The following is a 24,049-nucleotide window of genomic DNA, read 5'->3' as shown; positions in this document are numbered from 1 at the left end:
CGTGGGTCACTGCCTGGGGACATTTATGGGTTGGTGGCTCCAACACAACACGCCTGGTGCTGTGCCAAGCGCTGCTGGCCCCGGCGCTGCCCCCACAACACCCGCCCGTGTCCCCAGAGCCACTGTCCTCGTGCTGCTGCTTCCCTGCAGAGAACTCTCATAGAAACCCACGGAGCCAAGCATGGAATTATAACCTTGGTTAATTAACAGGAACCACCACGGCAGTGATCTGGGCACGCACAGGACTCTGCTTTATATCTTGGCCTACAGCAATTTTGAACACTTTCGGTTCGTTCTGGTGTCACCTTTGTGCTCTTTTGGCAAACAGGCAAAGGCTGCTGGATCAGCCCCCCTTTTCCACCCCCTCTGCCCCCCTGCTGCTGAGCGCTCGTCCCGCCATGACCAGCTCCTGAGAAACAAGCTGAAAACATTAAATGAGAAAAAATACTTTAAAAGAAAGTCAAAACCAACTTGGCCAGCTTTTCCAACAAATGATCATGGGGAAATGATTTCTTAGGGGTAAGAGGCCCCTCCAGCCCACGAAATGAGACCATTTCTTGTCCTTGTTCCCCTTCTGCCTATAACACCTTCTGTAACTCTGAAACTCAGGGGCTGCTGCAGTAACTGATTCCCATCCCCCAGCTCATCCCCTTCATCCTTCTGGGGCTTTAATTTCAGGGTCTGGAAGCTTTTCCGTTTCCTGTAGCTAACCAAACGCAGATTCCACCTCTGAACAGCAGGATCCTATCACAAACTGGGTGATTTTCTTTGAAGGGCCGAGCGGAAGAGCCTTGGTTAGAGCGAGGGTTTTCCTCATGTCGGCCGGGCTGCCGGGCGCTTGGGGAGTGCAGAGAATGAGCTGGGAAAAGGCCCCTTTGGCCGCCCTGTGCCCAGCGTGTCGCCAAGATTTTCCCATGGCAGCAAGAAGCGATTGAGACAGATTGGAAATAAATTGCGGGCAAGAAAGTACGTTTGTATCTGCAGCCTCTGGGTAGTTTGTACGAGGCCGAAAGGGTCAAGAGGGAAGTTTTGAGTGTGGTTACTTCCCTAAAAATATGATGAGAAAATACATTGAAAACTGAGAGAAAGGTTTGGCTGTACAATGGTTTAGCTTTGGTAACAGCTTTGACATGTGAGCTGCATTAAAAATGCAAGGAAAGGTAATGTTTCCTGTGTCTGAAATAACTCATCTGTACTTCTGGAGAGAACTTTGCTGGAAGTGGAGGAGGCTCTGGGCTGTGCAACCACGGCCTTTGTGTGCTTTGTAATACTCCTGCGGTTTTCTTTTCAAAGCCTGAGAGGTCAGATGAGAGAAGGAAGGGTGTGAGGTGTTTGCAGGCCAGTCTGATCATGTTGGTTACATCTCTTCTTAATGAAGAGACTCTGAATCTTGCCTGAAACGTCCTCGGGAGTGAGTGCGTTCCCAGGTACGCCGGTGCTGCGTGGGGCCAGACCACTGGTGACTCAGTGTTAGGTGGATGCAGATGAAATGTGGAACATGTGAATCATCTTCACGTTGACCTTGGCAGCTGGCGCTGGTGCCGGCAGGAGCCGAGCTGGCTCGCGGGCAGCGTATTCTGGCCACGGCAGCCCCGGCCCGGCCCGGGGCTGCGCGCCCGGGATGCTGCGGGTCCCGGGGCGAGCGGGGCAGGACCGGGAGGCAGGAGGAGAGCGGGAGCCTTCTCCCGGGGCGAGCGGCTTCCTCTGCCGGAGGAACGGCTTGTGAGTCTCCGCCGGGGGGAGGCAATCGGCGGAAAGGGAGGGGGCGGCGGGGCCGCGGGGTGCGGGGGAGGAGCCGCCGCCGCTGCCCGTCCGGCCGCGGAGCGATGGGCCGGTGCCGGGCCGGGGGCTCCGGGCGGTCCCTGGGGCTGCGGCTCCGCCGCGCAGCGGCCGCTGCTCCCTGCGGGGGGGGCCGGGCACGGCGCGGGCGGGCAGGTGAGTGCGGGACGGGACCGTTCTGTCGGGCCCTGGCAGAGCCCCGGCTCCTCTTCCTCCCCTTCCTCCTCTTCCTCCTCTTCCTCGCTCCCCATCCCAGCGGCGCGGAGGGGCGGGAGGGACCGGCCTCGCTGTTTGCTGGGGGGGTCAGCCCGGTCCGGCCCGGGGGGCTGGGCGGTGGGTGCAGCTGGTGCTGGGGAGCGCAGGGGGCAGCAGCCGGGGCTGCGGGAGAAGGTGGGCACAGGAAAGGCAGTGCAGGTGGGATGCAGAAGGCAGAGTGTGGCCTGAAAATGTGGGCTGAGAGGGGCCTGGGGGTTTGCTTCCCTTCTGGTCTAAAATAGTGTGAATTTGGTGATGTTCTGGCCAGGTGTCTCTCTGCCTGCTGTGTCTCAGCGGCTGATGCGGGTGTTCCCGGTGTGGCAGGAGGGACAGGTGGTGTCTGCTGATGTCCCCGAGGAAAGCGGCAGTGCTGGGGAGGTTTAATGTGTTTCTGATGGCTCGTAAGGATGTCTGTATGAGGAAGAGCGTGAGCCTTGTCACTTCAGTACTGCAGGTTCAAACCCTGCTCTGTTTGCCAGCTCCGTGCTAGGGACCGGGACAGGGCGGGCATGTCCCAGTGCTGCTGCGGCCCTCAGTCTCTGTCATTACTGCTGAAGACACTGGGAGCGGAGGAGCGGGGGGCTTCGCTCTGAGCCCCTCTCCTGGTGGGTGAGGAGCTGGGATTCCCAAAGCCGAGGGGTGTCTGTCCTGAGCCAACTGGTAAAGCAGATCACCCACCTGAGGGGCATGAGGAGAAAAAAACCCCACAGTTTTCATAAAAACAGGGGCATTATTATGTATTTGATAATGTGTTGATGCTTGTATCAGTCTTTTTATTTAGACCGTTAAACTGCTTACGGAATTTGTATTCGTTTGGAACTCCAGTGCTAAAACTGCTTTGATGTGGCTTTTAAAGATGACTGTGATGCAGTGTGTGGATAACAATCTTGAAAGCAATTTATTTTGGGTTGTGTGAAAGAGGAACCACTGTGGCTCAGTTCCTCAGTCAGCTGTGATGCTCAGTGAAGAATTACATCTTGTACCTGCCCTGAGGCTTGTGTTCGAGGCTTGTTCCTCCTGCTGTTGAACAATCACTTCAGGAATGGCCCAAAATGTGCCAGGGGCTGTCGGCCCAGCGGGGCAAGAGGTTCTTTTGGGATGACCCACAGAAGAGCTGGGAGAGCAGCCACAAATCCTCTTCAAGGATCACCCACAGGATCTGTAGTTGCTCCCAGGAGCCAGATGTGCCAGTAAAATTTCCAAGAGATTAATCAGTATCTTGTCTCTTTTCTTTTGTCTTTGTAAGCCCTGTATGTGCTTCCTGAGGCTGGAGCAGAATGGACAACCACTTTCTTAGACTTGCAAACCAGCACTCCTGTCTCTGAAACAACAAACCGTCCTGGTTTGCTGCATGTCCCTGTAGCAGTCCCGCAGTGGTTGGCATCGCTCGTGCCCCTGATTGCAAACAAGGTGCCATCTCCTCTGCCAGGCTGCTCCTCTGCCTGCTATGGCAGAGCCCACGTGTGGACTGGGGGACCTGGGTCCTCCCCATCCCCTTGGTGGTCATGTTTGCATGGAGGGAGGACCAGCAGCAGTCACCCCCAACTCGATGTAACGGGAGGAGGCTCCAGCATGGGTGGGTGAACCAGAAACAGTTGGGGTAATTTAGCTGCTTGCTCTTCTCATTGCTTGCTAACGTGTTTACTTTCCAGGAGCTGGAGGCTTTTTGCTCTGGTTCAGCAGTGGCCACATAATCCGGATTCCTCAGATAAATTCCTGCTGTTTCTCGGAGATCTGTGGCTGCTGCTTTAATTGCCTAGAGCTCTGGGCCAGACACAGGACCCTTGTTGCACAAAATCAGCTCCCATGAATGATGCTGTTGTGTGTATGTCTCTGAGTTTCCCTTTTCCTCCCTCTCGCCCTCCTCCCTTGGAAGCTGGGGAATTCAGTATGGGTGAAATCCTGCCTGATGTACTTGTGCAGCTGGTGGGACTGGCTCCATCTGCTATTTTGTGTGTGCCCGTTAACTTCTTTCCCTTGATTTTCCTGTTGTAAATAAGGATATTGGAGCCATCCTCCTCCTCTCAGCTGGAGCCAGCTTGCTCACTGTGCTGCTGGAGCATCCCCAGACACCGTCCTGCAAGGGCCAGGGCTGGCGGCTGGGACAAAGGTGGTTTCTGGGTTATCTGCGCTGCAGAAAGATTCTGAAGTGGGCAGGAGTAGGCAGCTCCTCTCCTGTTTTGTGGTATTGGAGCCTTGTGTGGGATGCCTGATGCCAGATCCCTCTTTCTGAATAACACCCCTGTACCCTGCACAGATCTGTGTGGATCCACACGCTCTGAAGGGCACAGACCCGCCTGCAGTGCCCCGTGGTGGGTGTGCGCTGGCAGGTGTGTCGGGGGTGCTCTGCTGGGTGGGGGCTCCTCGTGGGGCTCTCACTGGGGACCCCAAGGGCTGCCGTGGCAGCGGTGTAGGTGGCTGCTTCAATAGCGGGGGACTGAGAAAAGCGAACAAGGGTGGCCAGATAGAGAAATAAATCCAGCACTCCAAGGTGGGAGAGGGTGGCAAGTGCAGGCTGGGCCCAGCTCTGATGGGGGGTTAACCCGGAAGAAGCCAGTTCATGTGAAAATGTTGTGGGCTTCTCCTGTTCTCCAACTGGGGCAGGGGAAAAATGTGAAACATGAAGAACGCTTGTGTTAGCAGTGCAAGAGTCCCCTGAGCATGTGTTTGTGCATAAAATTATCCCAGGACACCCACTTCTGTTTTGTTCAGTTCTGTTGGGTTTTATTTATACACCTGAAAGAAAACTTTATTTTTTTTTTTTTCCCTGTTTATTCTGGTTGTTGGAAGAAGAGCAGCAGGCACTGGCCACCTCGGGATGGGTTCACGGGGATGCGTGGGTCTGCCTTTCGCGGCGGGGGGTCAGCTGGAGCGAAGCTGCTTTTCCCATGCATTCATATGATTTTTTTTTTCCCCCCCTTCTTTGAGCCGTTTTACCATTTTTGCCTTTTCCAGGGCGTTTTCCGGTGCCGGGGTGTTGCGGGGCGTGGCCAGCAGAGGGCGCCATCTCCCGCGGCTGCTCCCGGTTGAACGGGGCCGGCGTGAGCGGGGCCGGTTGAACGGGGCCGGTTGAACGGGGCTGGTTGAACGGGGCCGGGGCTGCAGCGGGCGGGGCGGGGGCTGAGCCCCTGCAGGCTCCGGGCGGCTGGGCCCGGGGAAGCGCCCCCTTGCTCCCCCTGCACCCCCGGCGGGGTGGGATGATCAGCCACGTGTGTCCGTGTCCCTGTCACATCTGGAGCTGCTCTGTCCCCGGGTGCCGGGGGGTGTTTGGCACAGGGAACTGCGGGTCCAGCTCAATTAATCAGGCATCAGCACCAGAGCTGTTGGGTGTGCGGCTGGGGGTGACTTCTGTCCCTTTAACCAGCCTTGGGCTGCAGGTGCCACACGGCCCGGCCAGTGTCCCTGCTGGAGCTGGCCCAGAGCAGGGAAGGATTGTCATAAAATCATAGAATCCTAGAATGCCCTGGGTTGGAAGGGACCCACCAGGATCGAGTCCAGCTCCTGTCCCTGCACAGGACACCCCACAGCTCACACCGTGTGTCTGAGGACGTTGTCCAGTCTCTTCTTGAACACTGTCAGGTTGGGGCCGGGACACCTCCCTGGGGCCCTGTTCCAGTGTCCAGCACCTCTGGGTGAAGAACCTTTTCCTCGTGTCCAACTGCCCCTCCCCTGGCGCATCTTCCTGCCATTCCCTCGCACTGTCATTGTTTGCCAGAGAGAAGAGCTCAGCCCTGCGCCTTGAGCACTGACAGGTGAGGAGGCAGCAGAAGCGGGGCTGAAGTGCAGGCAGAATGAACAGCTCACCCAAAAATGCCTTGAACTTGGGTCTATGGCTTGGGCTGTTGGTGCTTGGGCTGGGCTCGGTGCTTGGGCCAGGCTGTCGGTGCTTGGGCCAGGCTGTTGGTGCTTGGGCCGGGCTCTGTGCTTGGGCCAGGCTGTTGGTGTTTGGGCTGGGCTCGGTGCTTGGGCCAGGCTGTCGGTGCTTGGGCCAGGCTGTTGGTGCTTGGGCCGGGCTCTGTGCTTAGGCCAGGCTGTCGGTGCTTGGGCCAGGCTCTGTGCTCAGTGCTCTGCACTGGTCGGGTCAGGATTCAGCCTGGCATTCCCTGGGTGCACGACTGAGGTGGCTCCTCTTGCTCAGCCCTGTCTGCCTGCTGAGCTTGGGGTGCTGTTTGCAGCCTCCTGTAAGGACCTGGCCAAGGTCATTCCTTTGATCCTGTTACTGGGTTTAGGTCTGGGTGTCCCAAGCAGCGGGTGGCCCCCACCCTCTCTGCTGAGAATATGAGGCAGCTCTGCAGCCTGTTCACCCTTCTTGATGTTTTTCCTAGTGTCCAGCCAGCCCAAAAGGGCCTTTGTTGGATTTTTTTTCTTGTCCCTTCTCAATGACGCCCTTTAGGACCACCCTAATCCCTCTCCCCTTGCTGGTGGTGGTTACCCGGGGCTGGGCAGGCACCTCCACCCCCCGGCAGCCCCGGTTCCTCCTGCCCTGCCCAGGGCAGCGTGTCCCAGCCCGTTCCATCCCTGCTCCCTCTGCTTGGCAGCTCCTGGTGGGTGTGCTGGGCGCAGGCAGCATTAACCCCTGTGCTGGGTGCCTGTGTGAGCACATGCGTGTGCACACACACACAGACACACACACGGGGTGCCCCGTGCAGGCGGCGGGGCGGCCGGAGACAAGCCCGCAGGCGCTCTGCCATTCCTCGGCAGTACGCTGGGAACTATTAATATCGCGGGGTGTGAATGCCGCCCATTCATGGGGGTGGCGCGGGGGGAGCGTGCGGTATGCGCTGTTTCTGCTCCTCCCAGCGTCTGCGTTGGCTTTCCTGGTGCAAGAGTGTGCCCGCGGGGTCTGCGTGGGACCAGCCGCTTCGGTCCTGCCCTCTGTGCTGCCTGTTTATAGCTCAGCGTCTCCAGGAGATTTCCTGCCTCTCTGCCCCCACACCCTCCCTGTTCCCGCTTTGCATGAGGAAATGGGTGGAAAATGCTTGAAATCCTCCTGTGAGATGAGTGATTTTTCCACTGGCCATCACCATGTGGCTGGGGCCGCCTGAGCGCAGGTGCCCACAGCAGCACACAGTGTTGTGAGCTTTGCCCTCACCAGCCGTGCTCCCCACGCTGGGAACAGTGCCGCATCTTTCTGCCTCTGTCCCTTTCCCACTCATATGTCCAGAGTGAAATATCTGTCCAAGCCATCCGCTGGGGTGCTGGCATGGTGCTCAGCACCCCGAGGCTTTGCACCCATCCTCTGTTTCCAGAGGTTTTGCTCCCCCTCCACCCCATTCTGTCACCCTCCTGCCTCCTGGGGAGCAGCATTTTGTGGATGTTGGTACTTGGGGGGTTGAGGCTCGGCTGGGTTCCTGATACTGACCCCCCTTCTGACCCCTCATCTGCCTGTGGCTCTGTAGCGGGTGCTCGCAGCCTCTATCCCTCCTTGGTTTAGTTACCACCGATCTCCACCAGTGCAGATCACCAGTTGCTCCCTTCGCTGTGGCTGATTACGGGGGTGGCATCGGCTGCTTGTTCCCCAGCAGCAGGAGCCCTTGACCCCCCGGCCACCCCTGTCCCCAGCTGATGAGAGGCTCCCTTGCACAAAGATGTAGGAAGACTTTCAAGTCCACAAGGGCCTCATTCAGAGGCTTGTGCTGAGAGCCCCTTCCTCCAGAGGCGAGGGCTGTGGCGGGGGGACAGGGCAGAGGCAGTCTGGAGGTTGGTGGGAGGAGGGTCAGGAGCTTGGGGCTGGGGAAGGAAGGAGAAGTGCATCAAAAGCCTCTTGGACTATGAAAACAATGGAAAAAACCTCAGTTTTTTTCCCCCTGATCCTCACATGTTAAGGTGCTTGAGCAATACTCCAACCCCTGCCAGTAATATCAAGAGAAGAGCAAGTTTGTGGCATCCTTATAATGTACTTGGTCTCTCCTGCGTCTCTGGCCATCCCCACACCAAATCACATTGCCTGCCTCTCCTTGCTTTGCATCTGTGCTCTGTGTTCACTGTCCAGCCCCCCGCCCAGTGTCCTGCTGTCTGTCTCATGCTCTGACTCCTCTCTGCTTCTCACTCTGCTCTCAGGCTGGTGCTTCCATGCCCTCCAGCCCCTTTGCCTCCCATTTGCCACAAAGTTCCTCCCTCAGGTCCACCTTAAACACTTTTTTTTCCTCTTAACCCCTCTATTCCAGACCCTATTCCCCATTTTCTTCTTCACATTCTTGCATACAGTCTGTGGCTGGTCCCATCTGACATCACACAGGTTTGGGATGCAGAAACGAGGCCAAAAAACCACGTGTGAGGTGTGGGAAGGATCTTCCTCGCCCTGTCCTGTCGGAGGAGTAACTACCAGCAAACAACCCCTGCAGTGTGAGGAGGGTTGTTGGCGCCTTGCTGCAGCTTGCAGCCCTGCTTTTGCCACTTGCTTTGTTTGATGGGCAGGGAGAGCTGGGGACAGCCGGGCATCAGTCCAGAAACCGTCCTGGGGCTCGTCTCTGGGGGGAACAGCCCGAGGGACCCTCCCGGGTGCTCGGGGCGGCTGCAGCTGTTTGGTGTCCCTGTGCCGGAGCTGCCAGCCCCAGCCCGCGCTGGCAGTGCCGCTGGGGCCAGGCCAGGCCCTGCACTTGCTGCCGGTCTGGACGCAGAGTGGGGGGGACACAGTGCGGGCCATGCACGGGGGCTGAGATCGCGCTGGGTTTCACGCGTGTCGTGGCAGCCCCTTCGCCAGGCTGCAGCCGACGTGGCTCCACGGTTTGTCCTGTCCGTGCGTGGCGCAGGCTCGGGAGCTTCAGCCTCGCAGCCCGGAGCTGGGGACCCGCATTTCGGTTCCTCTTGGCTCCGGAGCGCTGGTGGCGGTTGCCGAGCCGGGGTGTCCCGTGTGGTGCTGCTCCGTGTGCCGGCCCTGCAGACCCGGGGCTGCCGGGGCGGGCGGCCCCGGGGGCGGGCGGCGGGCGGCCCCGGGGGCGGTGGCGGGAGCCGGGCGGGCGGAGCCGGCGGGACCCGCGTCCCGGCCCCGCACCTGCCGCGCTCACAGCGACAAGGGCCGGAGCCGCGGCTGGCACCGGCCCGCACCGAGCCCGCCCGCTGCCCGCGGCGGCGCCGCGGGTCCCCCCACGCCGCCCCCCTTCATCGTCCTCCTCCTCCTCCTCTCCGCCCGCCGGGACTCGGCAGTTCCCCCCGGAACGCGCGGGTTTGGCGGAGGCGCCGCGCAGCCCGAAGGTAAAGCAGAAACCTGCGGGTCCTCTGGCCGTGTGTGGCGGTGTGTGTGTGGGGGGAGATGTGTGTGTGGGGTAAGAGGGCAGCAGAGGGGCGGATTTCGGAAGGTCGCGGCCGGCGCTCCGCCGCCTGCCCCTCGGGAGGATGCTGCTCAGCCCGCGCTGCCAGGAGCTGCTTCCAGGGGCAGCAAACTGCCGTCGGGGTTCTCTGCTGCTCGGCGCGGGGTGTCTGTGTGTCGGTACGACCTGGCTTTTCTTAGCTGGGGAGGAGGAGAGGCTCGGAGCTGGCACACGGTTCCTGACATACTCGAGCTGTTGGTGGGTCCCCATCATTCCCCGGCTGAGTCACAGCCATGCGTGGGGTGAGTCCGGTGGGGCTGGCGGGGAGGCTGATGGCTCCTTCAGCACGTTCACTGCCAGCAGAACTGTTGCTAAACTGGTGGGGAGATGCAAATGGGCTCGCTGGGGGGTTTGCGCTGCCCGCGGTGTCTCAGGGCTCCTCTTCACCCCTCCGCCACCTGGGATTACTGACGGTGAAATCGGTGGCTGGAAAAGCGCAGATTTGCCGTCTGATCCAGAGAGCCAGTGAGTTCATGGAAAAGCTGCATTGACGTCAGGAGGCTCCGGATCAGGCACTTGCGCTGTGGCGGGGGGAGGCTGGACTCCGCGTTCTAGGTTTCAGTGCTATGGGCATGTGTTTCCAGTTGATCATTTCTCATGGAGACCTTTGTCTTGGGTAGAAACGGGTTTGCCATGCGTGCATAGTTTGTCACGTTGAGAACGAGCAGTAATCTGTCAGAGTGTGCTGCCAAGGTGAGAGGCTGTTTTTTCAGGGTTGTTTGATTGTGGCTAAATTAAACATCAGCTCTTTGTGCGTTTGGTTCTGTGGTTTGTGTTTTAAAACAGCTCCTTGGTGCAGAGTAGCCTCTTCTTTTAAAGACCCTCGTACAGTCATAGGATGTCAGAGCACATATGACGTTATTGGCAGAAGTCTGCATTCTTTTCCATGTGCATACTTTGGTTCTTATCAATGAATGTGCTTTTTTCCATTTACATTTTAACTGAAGCGCAGTTCAGAGAGGCGGCAACGCTGCGGGCACAGCAGGTCCTGGCAGGGAGCTGGGCTGGGGACACGGCTCCGCTCAAAGCCCGTCAGCTTCTCTCCCTTCTTGTAGGGAGAAAATTAGCCTTCACCTTTGTGCCAAAAGCCTGCTGGTAATTTCCTTATGTGACAAAACATCCAAGTCCCAAAGCAGAGCAAATATCAAACCTGGCTTCTGAGGAGATGCTCACATTCACTTCATGTGCTTGTGCTTCCTCTGAGAAATGCTTTTCTAATAAAAGACCAACTGAATAAATCCAGTCGTGCTTCTGTTAAGTGTTCCTCGTCTGCATTGCCTCAAATGTCAAAACCTGAGTATATGCATGGGACAGGCTGCCAGCAATTTAGTTTCGTAAGAGGACAAAATATGGTTCTGCCTAAGGGTGCTTCAGTACTTCCCCTTGGTTTCTGTACTAATTTCAAAAAGATTTGAAGGTTCTCAAAGTCAATGGAAGCCAAGGAGAGGACAGAAAGGTTGCCCTTTCCCCGAGGGCGCAGCAGCGGCCACTGTGTGACTGTGAGCAGCAGGGGCAGCTGCGGGAGCAGGGGGAGCCATTGTCAGCAGAGAGGAGAACCGAGTCCCCTGCCTTAGGCTGGTCATGTCTTGAAGAGCCCCAGACAGTTTGCCTGTTGCAAGGGTTTGCAGACTTGAATTTGCATATTGCGTGGTTTTTGCAGGGCTTTTGCATTCAGAGATCTGTGGGAGTTTAATCCTCCAAATACAGGTAGCGTGCCAGCCCAGCCCAGCGGTGTGTCAGATAACATGGGCATCTCCTTCCATCTCCACCAGCCTGATAACGGAGACATTGCTCCATCCCTCTGCCCACCAGATCTGGTGAAGTATCTTGCCAGAGCCCAGGGCTGAAAGCTGAGTGGGGTGTTGGGCTGTGCCAGGCTTTCAGGGGCAGCACGAGGCTGCAGAGCCGGGATGCCGTTGCTCTCGCCTGGTCTCCTGTCCCGTGCTGTGCCCATGCGAGAGCTGCCTGGAGCAGCAACACCCCAAACCTGGGTGCTGCCGGCACCGCCTGGGCCAGCCGAGCTGGGAGCTGAGGCAAGTGTGGCAACGGGGTGTCTGCGTGGAATTTGGGTTGTCTCATTTCTCAGCTTTCCTTCATCCTCACGCCCTTCCTGGAAGAGAGGCCATGCTGGAGGGCGGCTGGAGGCTGCCCAGGTCGGTGGCCAGGGCTGGCGGGGAGGAGCCGTCCCTCGACCCCTGAGCCGAGCTCCAGGGAGCAGCCGCAGCGCTGGCAGCGCCGGCCACATTCCTGCAAGGCCGGGGGTCTCCCACCCGGTTAATGATTGAGCCACAATAACCCTTCTTGTGTGAGCCTTTCTGAAAGTCACCTCCGGATAATTATATTAACTTTTCCAGGCTGCCAGGGCTGGGCACAGAAATTTAAAGAGGCAGAGTCTTTTCCTACATTTCCAGCAAGGAGTTCTTTTTCTGGTGCAGGAAGCGGTGGCTTGCCAGTTTTCACTGTCTGTTTACTTTCTGATTGATTTGGCACGTTGTTTGCAGCGTTCTCCGCTAAGGCCCGTTCGGGGTGCAGAGCCACGCTGGCCCTGCTCCGTGCTCGTCCCTCTGCCTGGTGCTCCCCGATGGGACCCGGGTGCCAACCCCGAGCCCGCAGGATGCGGCTCCCGCTGTGTCCCGGGTGTCCAGCCCCCAGCCCTGGTTGCTGAGCTGTGACGCCCGCGGGCGGGTATCTCGCCAACGCGCGGCTCTGCCCCGCTGCTCGGTTAATCATCGACAGGGTCCCCGTGCCACGTGGGCACGGCCCTGCGCAGCGGCAGAGCTGTTTGTCAAGCCAGTTGAAGGTTCCCTTATCAGAAAAGGGCACTTGTCACCCGGTGCTAGTCACAGGCAGAGTAAACGTTAGCGGCTGGCACTGGGAACGGGCTGTGACAGGCGCAGCAGCTTGGCGGACCTTCCCTGGGGGCTCAGCCGCCCCGTATCCCGCTGCACAGAGTCACGTTGCCAGCTTGAGTTCCTTGTGCTGCCCCGTCGCTGAGCTCAACCATCCTCTTCTTTATCTTCCTGGTGTCCATCTCCTGGGTCCCACTGAGATGTCCTGGTCTGTGTCACAAATTGCTGCCACTGGTCAGGGGGAGCTTGGGGTCACCAAAACCTGGTGGCCAGGCTGTGGTTTGGTGTCACACCTTGTGCACATGAGGTGCAGCTGCTGAGGTGCAGGCTGGTCCCTTGCAGAGTCTCTTCGAGCCGGGTCGAGCAGTTGTGTGGGGTTTGGGAGCTAAGCCAGCGGGAAAATCCTTGCTGTTGTGCCTGCCAGTGCTGTGCTCGGTGCAGGGATGGCAGCGGGAGCTTGGGGTGGTCACTGGGATGGAGGTAACGTCACTGGGATGGAGGTAACATCACTGGGTTGGAGGTAACGTCAGCCTTGGGGGTGCTTTGCTGTGTGTGGGCTGAGAGCAGGAGGGGTGTCCTGCTGGGATGTCACACTGCTGGCCCCTGGGGCTCAGCGCCGGAGCCAGAATGTCTTGGGGATTCCTGCGCTTCATCTGGGAGCGAACGCATCCGAGTGCAGGGTGCGCATGTGGCTGCAGAGCCCGTGCCTCCGGGCACTCCCAGCCCTGCTGTGCCGTGCGGGAGCAGCCTCGGGACCGCCGTTCAGAGCTCCAGGGCACAAGTGATTAATGCCACTATTGCCAGAGGTGGCTGCACTTGCGGGAGCCTGTGCTGGGCTCTGCACAGGTGGCAGTGGGACAGTGCGCATCCGACCCGCAAGCGTGCCACTGACCAAGTGCCATTTATTTGCAAAGGTACACGATGGGGATTCTACTCTCCATTTCTCCCTCCCCCCCAATTAATTTTTTAAGAACACTTTTGCTGCTCTCAAGGGCACTAGTTGGGTTTCTGAATGTGCTTTCGTCTGGTGCAGCACAGAGCAGTCACGTTCTCTCCCCATTCCCTGTAGGAACGGCAACAAAACGCTCCCACCGCGCCGTTGCGGGGGACTCCAACCGCTGGTTGACGTGGGTTTTGGGGGGATGAGGTCAACCCACGGCCCTAGAGCAGCTGCCAGCTGGAAACCAGGCGTTTGCAGAGCCAGGGCAGTAAATCTGCAGAGTGGAGGGATCTATCCCTGCACTGCCAGCCTCCTGTGCGACTGTGCAGGGGGGACAGGGGGACCAGGGGACCTGCCCCTCATCCAGCCCTTTGCCTTCCCAGCAGGGACCAGTGTCCGCAGCGGGGTGGCTGGCAGCGGGGCTGCGGGGGGAGCGCAGGGAGAGGGGAGGCAGAGGACACGGGGCTGGCTGGGGGTCTATTCCCTCTGCTGCTCCCCGCGAAACTGGAACTGGCCACAGCAGTGGCAGGCGGGGGTGTCACGAGGCTGCAGGACAGGGACGCTCCGCGGTGACTCAGAGCGCACTTGACCTTGTTTCATCAGTGCCGTTGGGCAAGAGCGGGACATCTGGGCAGCCAGGGCCAGCGTTTGAGTGTCGTTTTCCCAGGCAGGGCGTTGCTCCATGGCTGCTGAACGCAGCGAACCTCCCGGGGAGGGCGGCCCCGGTGAGAGCCCCCGGTGAGAGCCCCCGGTGAGAGCCCCCTGCGTGACCCTCCGGGAATGGGCACATAACAGCCATAACGACCTGCGGCTGTGATTCCTCCGGGGTGAAGTCCTGGGTGAAGCTGCGGTGGTGTCTCAGCAGCAGCAAGAACTTAGGAAGCAGCGGTTCTCCTCCAGTTAAAAATAATGGGCTTCTATTAAAAAAACAAAAAGGATTTGAAGGACTTGAGCATGCCTGAGCTTGTACATGAGAAGAGAGGTGATTGTTACCTGCTGTGTGCCGGAGTGCCCCACTGCCCTGCCTGGGTCCCCTCGTCCCCGTCCTGTCCCCCTGCAGCCCTGGGACCCTTCGCCTGTGACAGGGACAGAGCGTCGTCTTGCTGGGCCATGGCAGAGCCAGCCTGGCCGTGCCAGCCCTTATCTCCTTTGTGTTTCATTCAGCATCCTTGTGCCCGTCTCCAAATCTTTTTATCTTCCATGAGAAATGTTTCTGATTCTGATCTTTTGTTGCTAATTTGGGCAGGGAACATTTCTTGCTGGACAGTTATGTGGCCTCATTAGTTTCTGTGGTGCACCAGGCACCAGCGGCGGCAGCTCCGCAGAGGAAGGTACTTGTACATCTGCTGTTTGTCTGCCCAGGGCCTCGTCCTGCTGGGAGGATGGACGGGTGCTGTGGCCACCCTATAACGCGGCTGGGAGCGGGACAGGCACCGCAGAAACTGAGCTGAAGTCCAGATGAATGATTTACAAGTGCTGCTGTAGGACGTTGCAGCGTTTCCTCCCCTCAAGCGCAGCACAGGGTCCGTGGCGGGGGTCACCCGAGCTGCCAGCCGTGCCTGCCAGTGCGGGTGTTGGGGATGTGGGGACAAGCAGGTAGGGATGGGGCAGTGGCACCAGCCCCCAAGCCCCCTGGGCAGCCGTGGGGCTCTCTGCTGACACCGCGGCTCCCCATCCCGAGGCTGAGGGCGGTGGGACCCCTGCTGCCCCGCTCCTGCTGCAGCACTGACAAGCGCACGCAGCAGTTCTGCTGGGAAGTTTTTGCTGTTTTGGTTTAGAGGGGCTTTTATTGCCCCAATGGGATGTATCCCAGGCACAGTGCAGCGGGGGGATCGCGGGGGCTCCCCCGGTTCATCAGGCCAGGGCAGTGTTCCTACATGTGCCTCTTCATGGTGCTGCAGATCCAGCCGCTGGGGATGTCTGTCCTCAAACTGCCGACGTCAGCCGGACGGGACATCTGCCGGCTCTGCTGTGTGGTTTGCTCTCCCTTAGCACCTTCCGTGTGGGCATCTCCAGAGGCTTCAGGTACCACAATGCTGACTTGAGCGCTGGATGTCCTCGCACAATCCTGCTCTCCTGGACCCTGCGTCCTGCTCCTGCAGAGCTCTCCAGAGCGCTGGGTGCCGCTCTCCAGGAGAACTGCCAGCTCTCGAGGCTCTTGTTCTGCATGCATCAGGGCTGCTCGTGCTGAACTCCTCAGTAGACAAGGCAAGAAAGCAGAGACTGAGCAGAAACTGTTCTCGGGAGGTGGGTGTGATGTCGTGCTGAACCCTGACCATGTTCTGGCCGTACACTGGCTTTCCAGCCCAGTGGGAGCTGACCCCGCTGCTTTCCTTTCCTTTCCCACGCCCAGCCCCGCGCACACCTCTGCAGCTCTGCTGCACCGCCGTGCCAGTGCTGCTGCGTTCAGAAAAACAAAACAAGTATTCTAGGCATTTTGCAACAGCAGCTGAATTGTATCAAACGACTTTGTGCATCTCAGACTTAAAGCCCTGAGTATACATTTTTGAAGGGGCACATTTAGGGAGGCGTTGTGGTCCGGTGACAAGGGAAGTGATTTTGTGAACGCAGGGAACTGGGCTGCGCTCTTGGCTTTGCTCCTGACTCTGCTCCAGGAGAGGCTTTGCCTCAGCTTTCTTCTTCGGAGAAGTGGGACAACAGAGAATTCATTTTCTCTGTAAACAGTTTATGACTTGTAAACACACGGGGATGCTACCAAATCCTGCCACCAAGTTATTTTCTATTGGTCCTGCCCCACTACTGCTCATCTCCAGCAGCTCTGGCAGTGCTCGGTGCCCTCGGCGGTGCTGGTGCCACCGTGCCGGTGTGTTGGTCCCAGGGCTCTCCCAGCATGCCAGATGCCCTGGGTTCCCCGCAGGGACTGGGGAGGGTGAGCTCTGCTCTCATCTCCTCTCGTCTCCTCTCGTCTCCTGTCCCCGTGCTGGCCGCTTGCTCTGGAGCCTCCTTGACCAGCTGTTCTGAGACAGCTGCCTCTCTGTGTCCTGGATCTCCCGAATTTTTTCACTTTCTTCTTTCTTGTGTGTTGCGTAGTGCTGTTGGCATGAAAGCAGCGTTTGTACCTCCTAAGCCTCCACCTGTCGCCGTGTGCCCACCCCGGCCAGAGCAGATGCGGTGCTTGGGGGCTGGTGTTGCTGGGGGTGTGCGGGCTGGCCCAGTACACGCCGCTTTGCCTTCTTCCTTGTCAGAAACAGAGTTTGCATTTGGGTTATGGATTTTGGGCCATTTTTGCTCAAGATGCAGTGATGGTGCCAGGACGCAGGGACCTCTGGCAAGAGGTTCTTCTGGCGTCACCAGCCTGGAGCGCAGACACCTCCAAAGTCCCGGGGGTGGCTGAGTTTGCAGCAGGGACTGAAACGGTTAAAGCTGCTTTGCAGTGTGATTTTTTTTTTTTAAAAAAAGGCCATTTCCTTCATGTCCAGAGACAGTTTATTTTCTGGGCATTCTTTGGGACGCAGGGAGGTGCCTTTTCTTTAAGGCATTTCCTGTAAGCAAGTTTATATTTGGACTGGGGAGGGTGGGGAGAGGAGGTGGGTGCTGGGGAGGGGGCCGGTGGCCCCAGCCGAGTGACCTCAGCTTTTGGCTCCTTGTCCTAAATTGTTGGAGGTGGCAGCTGTGGGACGGCCGGGGTGAGGAGTGGGATGACGAGTGGGGTCCCGGCAGCGTGCGGGATGTCGGGGACACAAACGCCCGTTTGCACAGATGGGTCTGAGCAAACAGAACGGTGTGAAGCTGCCGGGAGCAGCAAGCCCTGGTTTACACTAAAGCCTCAGTGTTTAAAAATAGGAGCAAAATCCCATTACCAAGCCCTGCCTTTGCAGTCCCTGCATGCCCCTTGTTCTTGTGGATCCGCGTCGGCCTCGCTGCTCGGGCAGAGCTCTGGTGGGAATTCATGGTGTTTCGGGTCAGAGCAGCTGCCCTGGGCTTGGAGCTGAGGAGCTCTTGTGTTTGTCTTCTCCCTGCTAAGCAGTGACCTGCTAAGACACCGTTAAGTCCTTCTCTAACATCTGTGGGGTCCTGAGGTTAGCGTTAGGAATTTATGGAGCAGGCAGGTTTATCTTCGCCATAATTCAGCACTGCTAACCTTGGGAAAGAGCCGTCTTTGCCCAGGAAGTGGGTAACGCCAAGAAAAGTTGACCTGTCAGCCCTTTGCACCCTTTCAGACCATCCCTTCCATCACCTTTGAGATGATGGAGGTAAGCGCAGCTGGATCTCAAGGCTGAGATTGTTGACCACCTCCATCTGAGTCTGTTCCCTCCCCCAAGATGGCTTTGATTTCTGATAAAAACAAAACAAAAAAATCAAGCAAGTGCCATAACACATAAGATAATCAAAATTTAGAGTGCTCTTGATGTCTGTCGTGCAGAGTTAACTCTTCTTCCCACTGATATTTGATCAGAGCTTTATTCTTGTGCTGGGTCCCTGATCCCTTGTGGGCTGGGCTCACCTCCGAGGCAGTGCTGGGGCTCAAGCAATTCTCCCATTGTTCCCCTTGCCAAGTTTCTTCTCCCCCATTTTGTTTTCTTTTTATTACTGTGATTTCCTAACATCGGAAGAGGCGAGTTATGAAACTGGAGTTATCCAAACACGTCTTGTTTGAAGATAGCGTTTCATCCAGCAGATGCAGCTTCCTGCTCTGTAAATGGTTTTCATTGTTTCGCCTTGGCTCCTGGCCCCGTCTCCGCCGGGGCCACCGGTAATGTCGCTCAGCTCTGGCAGCCCCAGGAGCAGTGGTCCTGGCCACGAAATGCGGTGGGAGCACTGGGATTTTGTAGATATCCTCTGGAAACATTTGTGGGCTCGCTGGAGGCTGCGTCTCTGCAGGGTTCCCATGGCAGCGCCCGCTGCCCCCAGCGATGCTCAGACTCCCCAGTTCATGGCCGCTCTTCAACCTGGACTCTGCCTGGAGGGGCCGGTTGGTGCCACTTCTGCTTGAACACACCCCAGTGCTGGCAGACTGTTAGCTTTGATTTTAAGTGTTTGATTCTGATAGCAAAAAGGTATGAATTAAGTTTAACACAGGATGGTTGAACAGGAAATGTGACTGAAGAAGGCAGCGGTCTGCTGCTTGAATGGCTGCTGCAGATCTGACAGGTGTGTTTGCTGGTGAAACAGGAGGCTGCTCTCACCTCCCATTACTGCCTGCTAAGACGCTGGTGGGTGGAATCTGTGTTTTGATGGTGAAAAGCTGGAAGCTGCACTTTGCAGCACGGGTGTGGGTGCTGGGAGTGGGGAGCAGCCCTGTGTGTGTCCCCCCAGCTGGTACAGCTGTGGTGTTTGCTGTTCTCCAAGACCCCCATTGGGAAAACAAACCTGCACTCTTGGGTTTATTCATTCTCCAAAGTACTCCTTTATTCTGCTTTTTAGGGAAGGTGTGAGACATGGTCCACAGCGCAAGGACACCTGCCACAAGAGGGACACGTGCCTTTTCTTCCTGGCTGTGGGTGGCATGGTGGTGTCTGTGCCAGCTGTCCCAGGTGTCCCCACAACCCATCTGGGTTCCCCGGGAGCTCCACACCGGGAGGGCTCTGGGCAAGAAGAGCTGCAGGTCCTGGTGCTCGTGCCTGCCTGGCTGCCCTGGGACACGGGGGTGAATCCTGGTCTGCACGTCCCCCTGCTCCTCTCCCACTCTGCTCAGGGTGCCTCAGCTCCATGGTGACACCGAGGTGCAGCGGGGTGGCACGGGGGGTCCCCTGGCAGCGGCAGGGCTGAGCGAGGATGTGCTGGTGTCCGCTGGGCAGCAGCTGCTGCTCAGGCAGGCTCGGAGGTGTGTGAGGTGCCCCTGTCACTCCCCATCCTGTCCTCTCTGATTAGTCACAGGGAGAGATCCCCGCGGTGGCGGCAGGACATGTAGCGTGGGATGGAAGCGGTCGAGAAAAAGGAAAGCCAGAGCTTGCTGACCAGCCCAGGCTTCGTGCAGCCCGTTGTGTTCCCCGGGCACAGGACGCTGTTGGCCGCGACCTTGCCCTTGCACAGAGCGGTGGGTGCCCGGTGCTGGCTGGGCTCGGGCAGCAGGAGCTGGAGCTGGATTCCGGCTGGATTCTCTGCTGGCAGAGGCTGTTTGGAGGAGCCGGGTGTGCCCAGAGCTCTTCCCCCTGCGCAGGCAGCCGTGGCGGGGGTCACGCTGTCCCGAGGGCTGCGGCACAGCCCGGCAGCGATGCTGCTCCTGCCCCTGCTCTCCACAGCTTCCCCACCTGCTTCAGAAGCATGGGATTTTTTTTTTTTTTTTTTTTTTTTTGCATGAATGGAGCGTGTTTTTGTGAATGTTCCTCACGGGATGTGGAGCCGCAGATGTTTGCTCGTTAAGTTCTGCAGAGCCGTGGCGGAAGCAGCACCAAGCGCTTGGCAGTGCTCTGCGGTTTGACGTTTTTCCTTCCTGGCCCCTTCTCTGCTGTGCGAACCCCCAGCTCGGCCGGCACTGCAAGGGCAGCCCCTTTTCTCCCCTCAGAGCTGCGTTTGGGCTGGAACCTCTCGTTTTGAGGTGGGACTGAGGTCCCCCAGGTCCTGTGAAAGGCGCCCATGTCTCAGGTCTCTGGTTTGGCCACATCTGTCAGAGATGGCCAGGGGATAATGAGGTCAGAAATCCCAGTGATTAGCATTTGATAAGGTTCACTGACATTTTGTCTCCATAGAGAGGAGGAAAACATGGTGGATTAAGAAGATCTGTGTTGGCAGGACCAGCCCGCCCTGCGTGCCCGGCGCTGGGTCGAGATGGGGTCCCGCCTGGTGGGACCTGCAGCCTCTGAGATCCCATCCCCGACTGCACATGGACACAGAGCTCCGGGCTGTCCCTGGGCTCTGCTGCGCTGGCAGTGTCACCTCCCCCGGGAAGGGGACCCGCTCTCTGGTGGTGCGTGCACCCCTGGAACAGGAGCTGTGCTTGCGAATGGTCCTGGCAGCATGGAGACAGCGCAGATAAATATAGCTCGGCATTGCGTAAGTCTGTGTATTGTGGATTATTGAGGTGCTCTTGTTTCTTGGCCAGGCTCCTAAGCCCATCGGAGGATCGGATGATGCACCAGCAGCTCTGACAGTGCTTTTCCCGGTTTCTAAGGTGAGCTGCTCCGCTTCGCCCATCTCCAGCTTTGCCTGGGGCTGGCCATGGGCTGGGAACAGGAACAGTAATGGCAGGCAGGGCTTGGAAAGGAGGACAAGAAATAAGGGAAAATGAACACAGGTAATTTCAGCTCGACCTGTCTGATGCTGCTGGGAGAGTGAAACAGCTGAGCAGCACGCAAGCAGTTGTGCATCCGTGCATTATCTGTGTATCCATGCATCTATGCATCTGTGCATCCGTGCATCTGTACACCTGTGCATCTGTGCACTTTGCACTGCAGCTGGCGTGTGCTGGGACAGAAGCAGGGCAGGGGCCGCTGTGCCAGGGCCGAGTAGCGAACGGCCGTGCTGTCTGGTGTTTGCCCGAAACGATGCTGGGGTTGAGCAGGGCTGCTGGCATGCTGGGCCAGCCCTTTGCAAAGGGACAGGAACAGAGACTTTCCCAGCCTGCTGCCTCCAAGCAGCTCAGTGCTTGATTTTCTAACCACTCGTGAAAGCCAAGTGTTAATTAAGGGCTTTGAGTCCCTTTGGAAAACACGCGCGTGTGAGTCAAAAATCAGCGACTCATAGAAACAGACATGGCTGAGTTCTAGAAGGATGTGAGCTGATTGATTTACCACAAATGACATTAGCCTGCAGCTCTAAGGTAGAAGTTTTCTGAGGCAAAGGTTTCCTTGGAAACATCAACAGGAGAATTGCCACATGCTGGTAGCGCTTGTGTGAGAAGATATAAACATTTTAAAGCATTGTTCTGAAAGATGCAGAGATGACTGCTGGGGGCATTTACATGTGTAAGATGCTGCCATGCAAAGCACTTATGTACAGGATGGGGGGAGACTGGGGGGCTCTGGGGTGCAGGTAGGGGGGACGATGCTGCCGAGGTCCCTCACCCTGTGACACGCCGGCACACGGGCTTTGAGCAGAGGAATCGATCTGGCTGGGTTCGCACGAGCTGAGGAGACCCGAGCGAGCACCGTGCCAGCCTTTGCTTTGCTCCTCCTGCCCCAAAAGGACGGGGAGAGCGGGGCTTCCCCGCCGTGCCGGCCACCGCAGCAGAGGAGCTGTTGGAGAGGTTCCTCCGAGTGACCGCAGGTGGATATTCCCGTGTGACTGCCTTTAGGGCAAGGTTTTCCTACTATAACCCCTTGAAAGCATCAGGCATGGGCTGGAGCCTCCATCAGCCCAGTTCCCCTGCACGAGCCCGCCGTCCGGAGGGGAGTTCGTCTCCCTTTAACGGCAGGCTGCTCCTCGCTGTGTCCAAACACAGGCAAGACCACTGTGCTCTGGGGCAATCCTGTGCTGGGCAAGGAAACCCTGAGGAGGTCTTGCTGTGACAAATCTTCTTTTACTTACACAGGGGCTTTCACATGGAAGGGAAGCTGGAAAAAACATGCCTGTTCCTGCCAAAAGGCGTTGCTTTGCCAGTAACTGGCCTCTGTTTGCTGCTGCTGCTGCTGCAAGCGGTCGGTGTGTTGAATTAGGGCTTCCTGCAGTCTCGGGCCCCTGGGTTCTCCTGGCCCTGACCCGGCAGCTCTTCCTCTGCTCCCGACCGCGCTGGCTGCAGCGCCGGCACCGGCTCCGCGCGTTCGGTGTCACGGCGTCCGTGTGCCGGGGCGGCTGTGCCGCGGCTGTGAGCTCCTGGGCCTGCAAACCCCTGGGGAGGACTCGGTTCATTAGCAGAACAGAAGAAGAGAGTCATTTTACCTCTCTCTGAGAAGGGTTTGCTATTGCTTGCAGCCCAGGTCTGGGATGCAGGGCTGTCCTTCATCCCGTTCCCTCCGGCCATCCTGGGATGCTCGCTCTGCTGTGACCGGGCTCCTCGTCCGTGTCCCGCGGGCTTCGCTCGCTTCAGCGCCCCCCAAAATGCCCCGTTAGGCAGAAGGGGCCGCGGTCCGGGCTGTGTCGGGGCTGCGGGAGGCGTGTTGGGGAAAGGGGCGCAGGGCGGAGGGGCAGAGGTGTCAGCTGGGAAAACACAGTGGGGACCAAAGCAGGTGAGCCCCGTCTGCCTTTCCTGTGGGTTTCTTCCATCAGGATTCAGTATCTTGACTGAGGTCAGCATTTGAGTCTATAACATCGCTTGGGGCCAGCTTTTGCGTCCTGTTTTCTAATATTCTCTGACATTCCCCACATTCCTGACAAGGAGACTTCTGTTTTTTTTTTTTTTAAATGTTTCTTTGTCTCTTTGCAAAACTGTGACATTCTTTAAAACTGCTTCTCAAGAAGCCCGCTGGCGTGCTCCCTCCAGCAGCTCCGGTTAGCTTCCTGCAGAAAGGCAGCCTGGCGCTTGGACTCCAGCCCCAGCACCGTCTCCTTCCACTGGGGAGAGGGGGAGAAAGAGAGAGGGCAGGTTGCGGACTCCTCTTTGGCCAGGTGACCTCCACAGAGCTCAGGTCCGCGCTGCTCGGGGCAGCAGCTCCCGGAACACGCGGGGAGCCCCTTGGCCCAGAGGCGAAGGGGACGGTGGCGCTGGGACGTTCTCCATGCCGCAGCGTGGGTTCAGGGAGCCTCTCAGGCTCCTCTCTGGGCGGCACTTCGGTTTGCTCCAGCCCAGGGGACGCCTGGCTGCCTCTCCCATCGCTCCGGAGCCAGCAGAGCCTCTCTGCTCCTTCCAGTCCCACCGCCAGATGTTGGCTGCTGGAGACCCCGGGGGCGGCTGCTGCTCCTCTGCTGCAGCTGGAACTCGTGTTCTGGTTTCCTTCTCTGGCGCCGCAGCAGCATTAATGACAGGAAGGTCCGGCCGGGGACAGTGCTGGAAGAGGCTTTTCCTGAGGAGAGCCAGACCAAAATCCCCTTGTTGAGGGGGGGGTGTTTCAGGGCCAGGACGTGTTTGTGGCACTCGCCTGTGCCCCCCGGCACGGCTGGTGTGTGTCCCTGCGGGGAGCCAGCCTTGGCCACCACCATCCCGCACCTGCAGCGGCAGCTGGGTTTGGTGTTGACCATAACATGTGCACAGAAAGGTCTTTTTCACTCAAAACTATGGTTGTTATTTGTTACCAGTTGCCTAAGTCCGCTGCCAGCTTGTTTTTAGCAATACTCTCTTTGCAAAGGGCGTGCTTGCTTTCAGCCCCCGGAGGATCAAGACCTCTCAGTTCAGGGATTTCGTGAACCCGTGGGGTCTGTGTGGTCCCTGGGCACCGGTGCGGTGTGTGCGGTGAGCCGAGGCAGCAGCCCCTGCAGCTCGCGAACAGCAGCACGGCTGCCTCTGAGCCCGGGACTTCCCGGCATCGCTGGGCCGTGAGATCACATTTGGAAGCAGCTCTTGACTCCTCCTGTGTTGGTGGAAGCTCCACACATGGTTGTTGGTAACTGGAATGGCTGCGGAGACGCCTCCTCATCTGCGAGGCGACGGCTGTCGCTTGTGCGGGTGTTTCCATCCCGCTCCCCTCCAAGGTTTGCTCACAGATGCATTCACCATCCCGCTCCTCTCCAAGGTCTGCAATTACAGAGAATGTGCTTTTCGTTACAGACACTAATCCCATGTCACCCCAAGCTTCTTGCTTGGGCTGTGCCGTTTCGCTCAGCTCCTGTCAGCCTGCCCAGCTCAGACGAGTCCTGCCCGTGCAGGGGGAAGGAGCAGTCCCAGGGCAAGGCGAAGCACCAGTGCGTTGAGCGCAGACCATGAATTGGTAGAAAATTGGGCAATTAAGTCCAGGTATCTCAGACAGCAGGTGCTCCTGGTCTTGTCCCTGAACTGTCTTCTTCCAAAGCTCTTAGTCCTCTTTGGTATCTCGAAGGATTGGGTGATTTATGCTGGATCAGCCTTAGCTGTCAGCGTTCCCAGCCGGGCTCCTGCCCACGGGGACGGCTGCGGTCACTGCCCTGTGTGGCTGCGAGTGGTGCCA

At 58.2% G+C, this 24,049-nt stretch overlaps 1 protein-coding gene across 5 annotated transcripts in view; it reads left to right on the top strand.

Moving 5' to 3' along the window:
- The window catches only part of STARD8 (StAR related lipid transfer domain containing 8), a 56,052-nt gene that overhangs the window by 7,392 nt on the left and 24,611 nt on the right, over positions 1-24,049 (top strand). Inside the window, exon 1 of one of the 5 annotated variants that reach the window (XM_065643120.1) lies at positions 1,817-1,935. The exons of 2 other annotated variants lie outside the window; for them this stretch is intronic. In XM_065643120.1, the coding sequence (XP_065499192.1) occupies positions 1,827-1,935 (109 nt within the window). In that variant the 5' untranslated portion in view covers positions 1,817-1,826. Of the gene's footprint in view, positions 1-1,816; positions 1,936-9,077; positions 9,229-24,049 lie in introns of those variants that run through there. 2 more of the 5 variants (XM_065643124.1, XM_065643123.1) reach the window with 2 other exon arrangements.

The sequence above is a fragment of the Caloenas nicobarica genome, chromosome 12, assembly GCF_036013445.1.
Source record: "Caloenas nicobarica isolate bCalNic1 chromosome 12, bCalNic1.hap1, whole genome shotgun sequence".
In the NCBI taxonomy this organism is placed as follows: Eukaryota; Metazoa; Chordata; class Aves; order Columbiformes; family Columbidae; genus Caloenas; species Caloenas nicobarica.
Note: the sequence above shows the minus strand (reverse complement) of the source record. Positions and strands in the feature narration are given on the sequence as shown.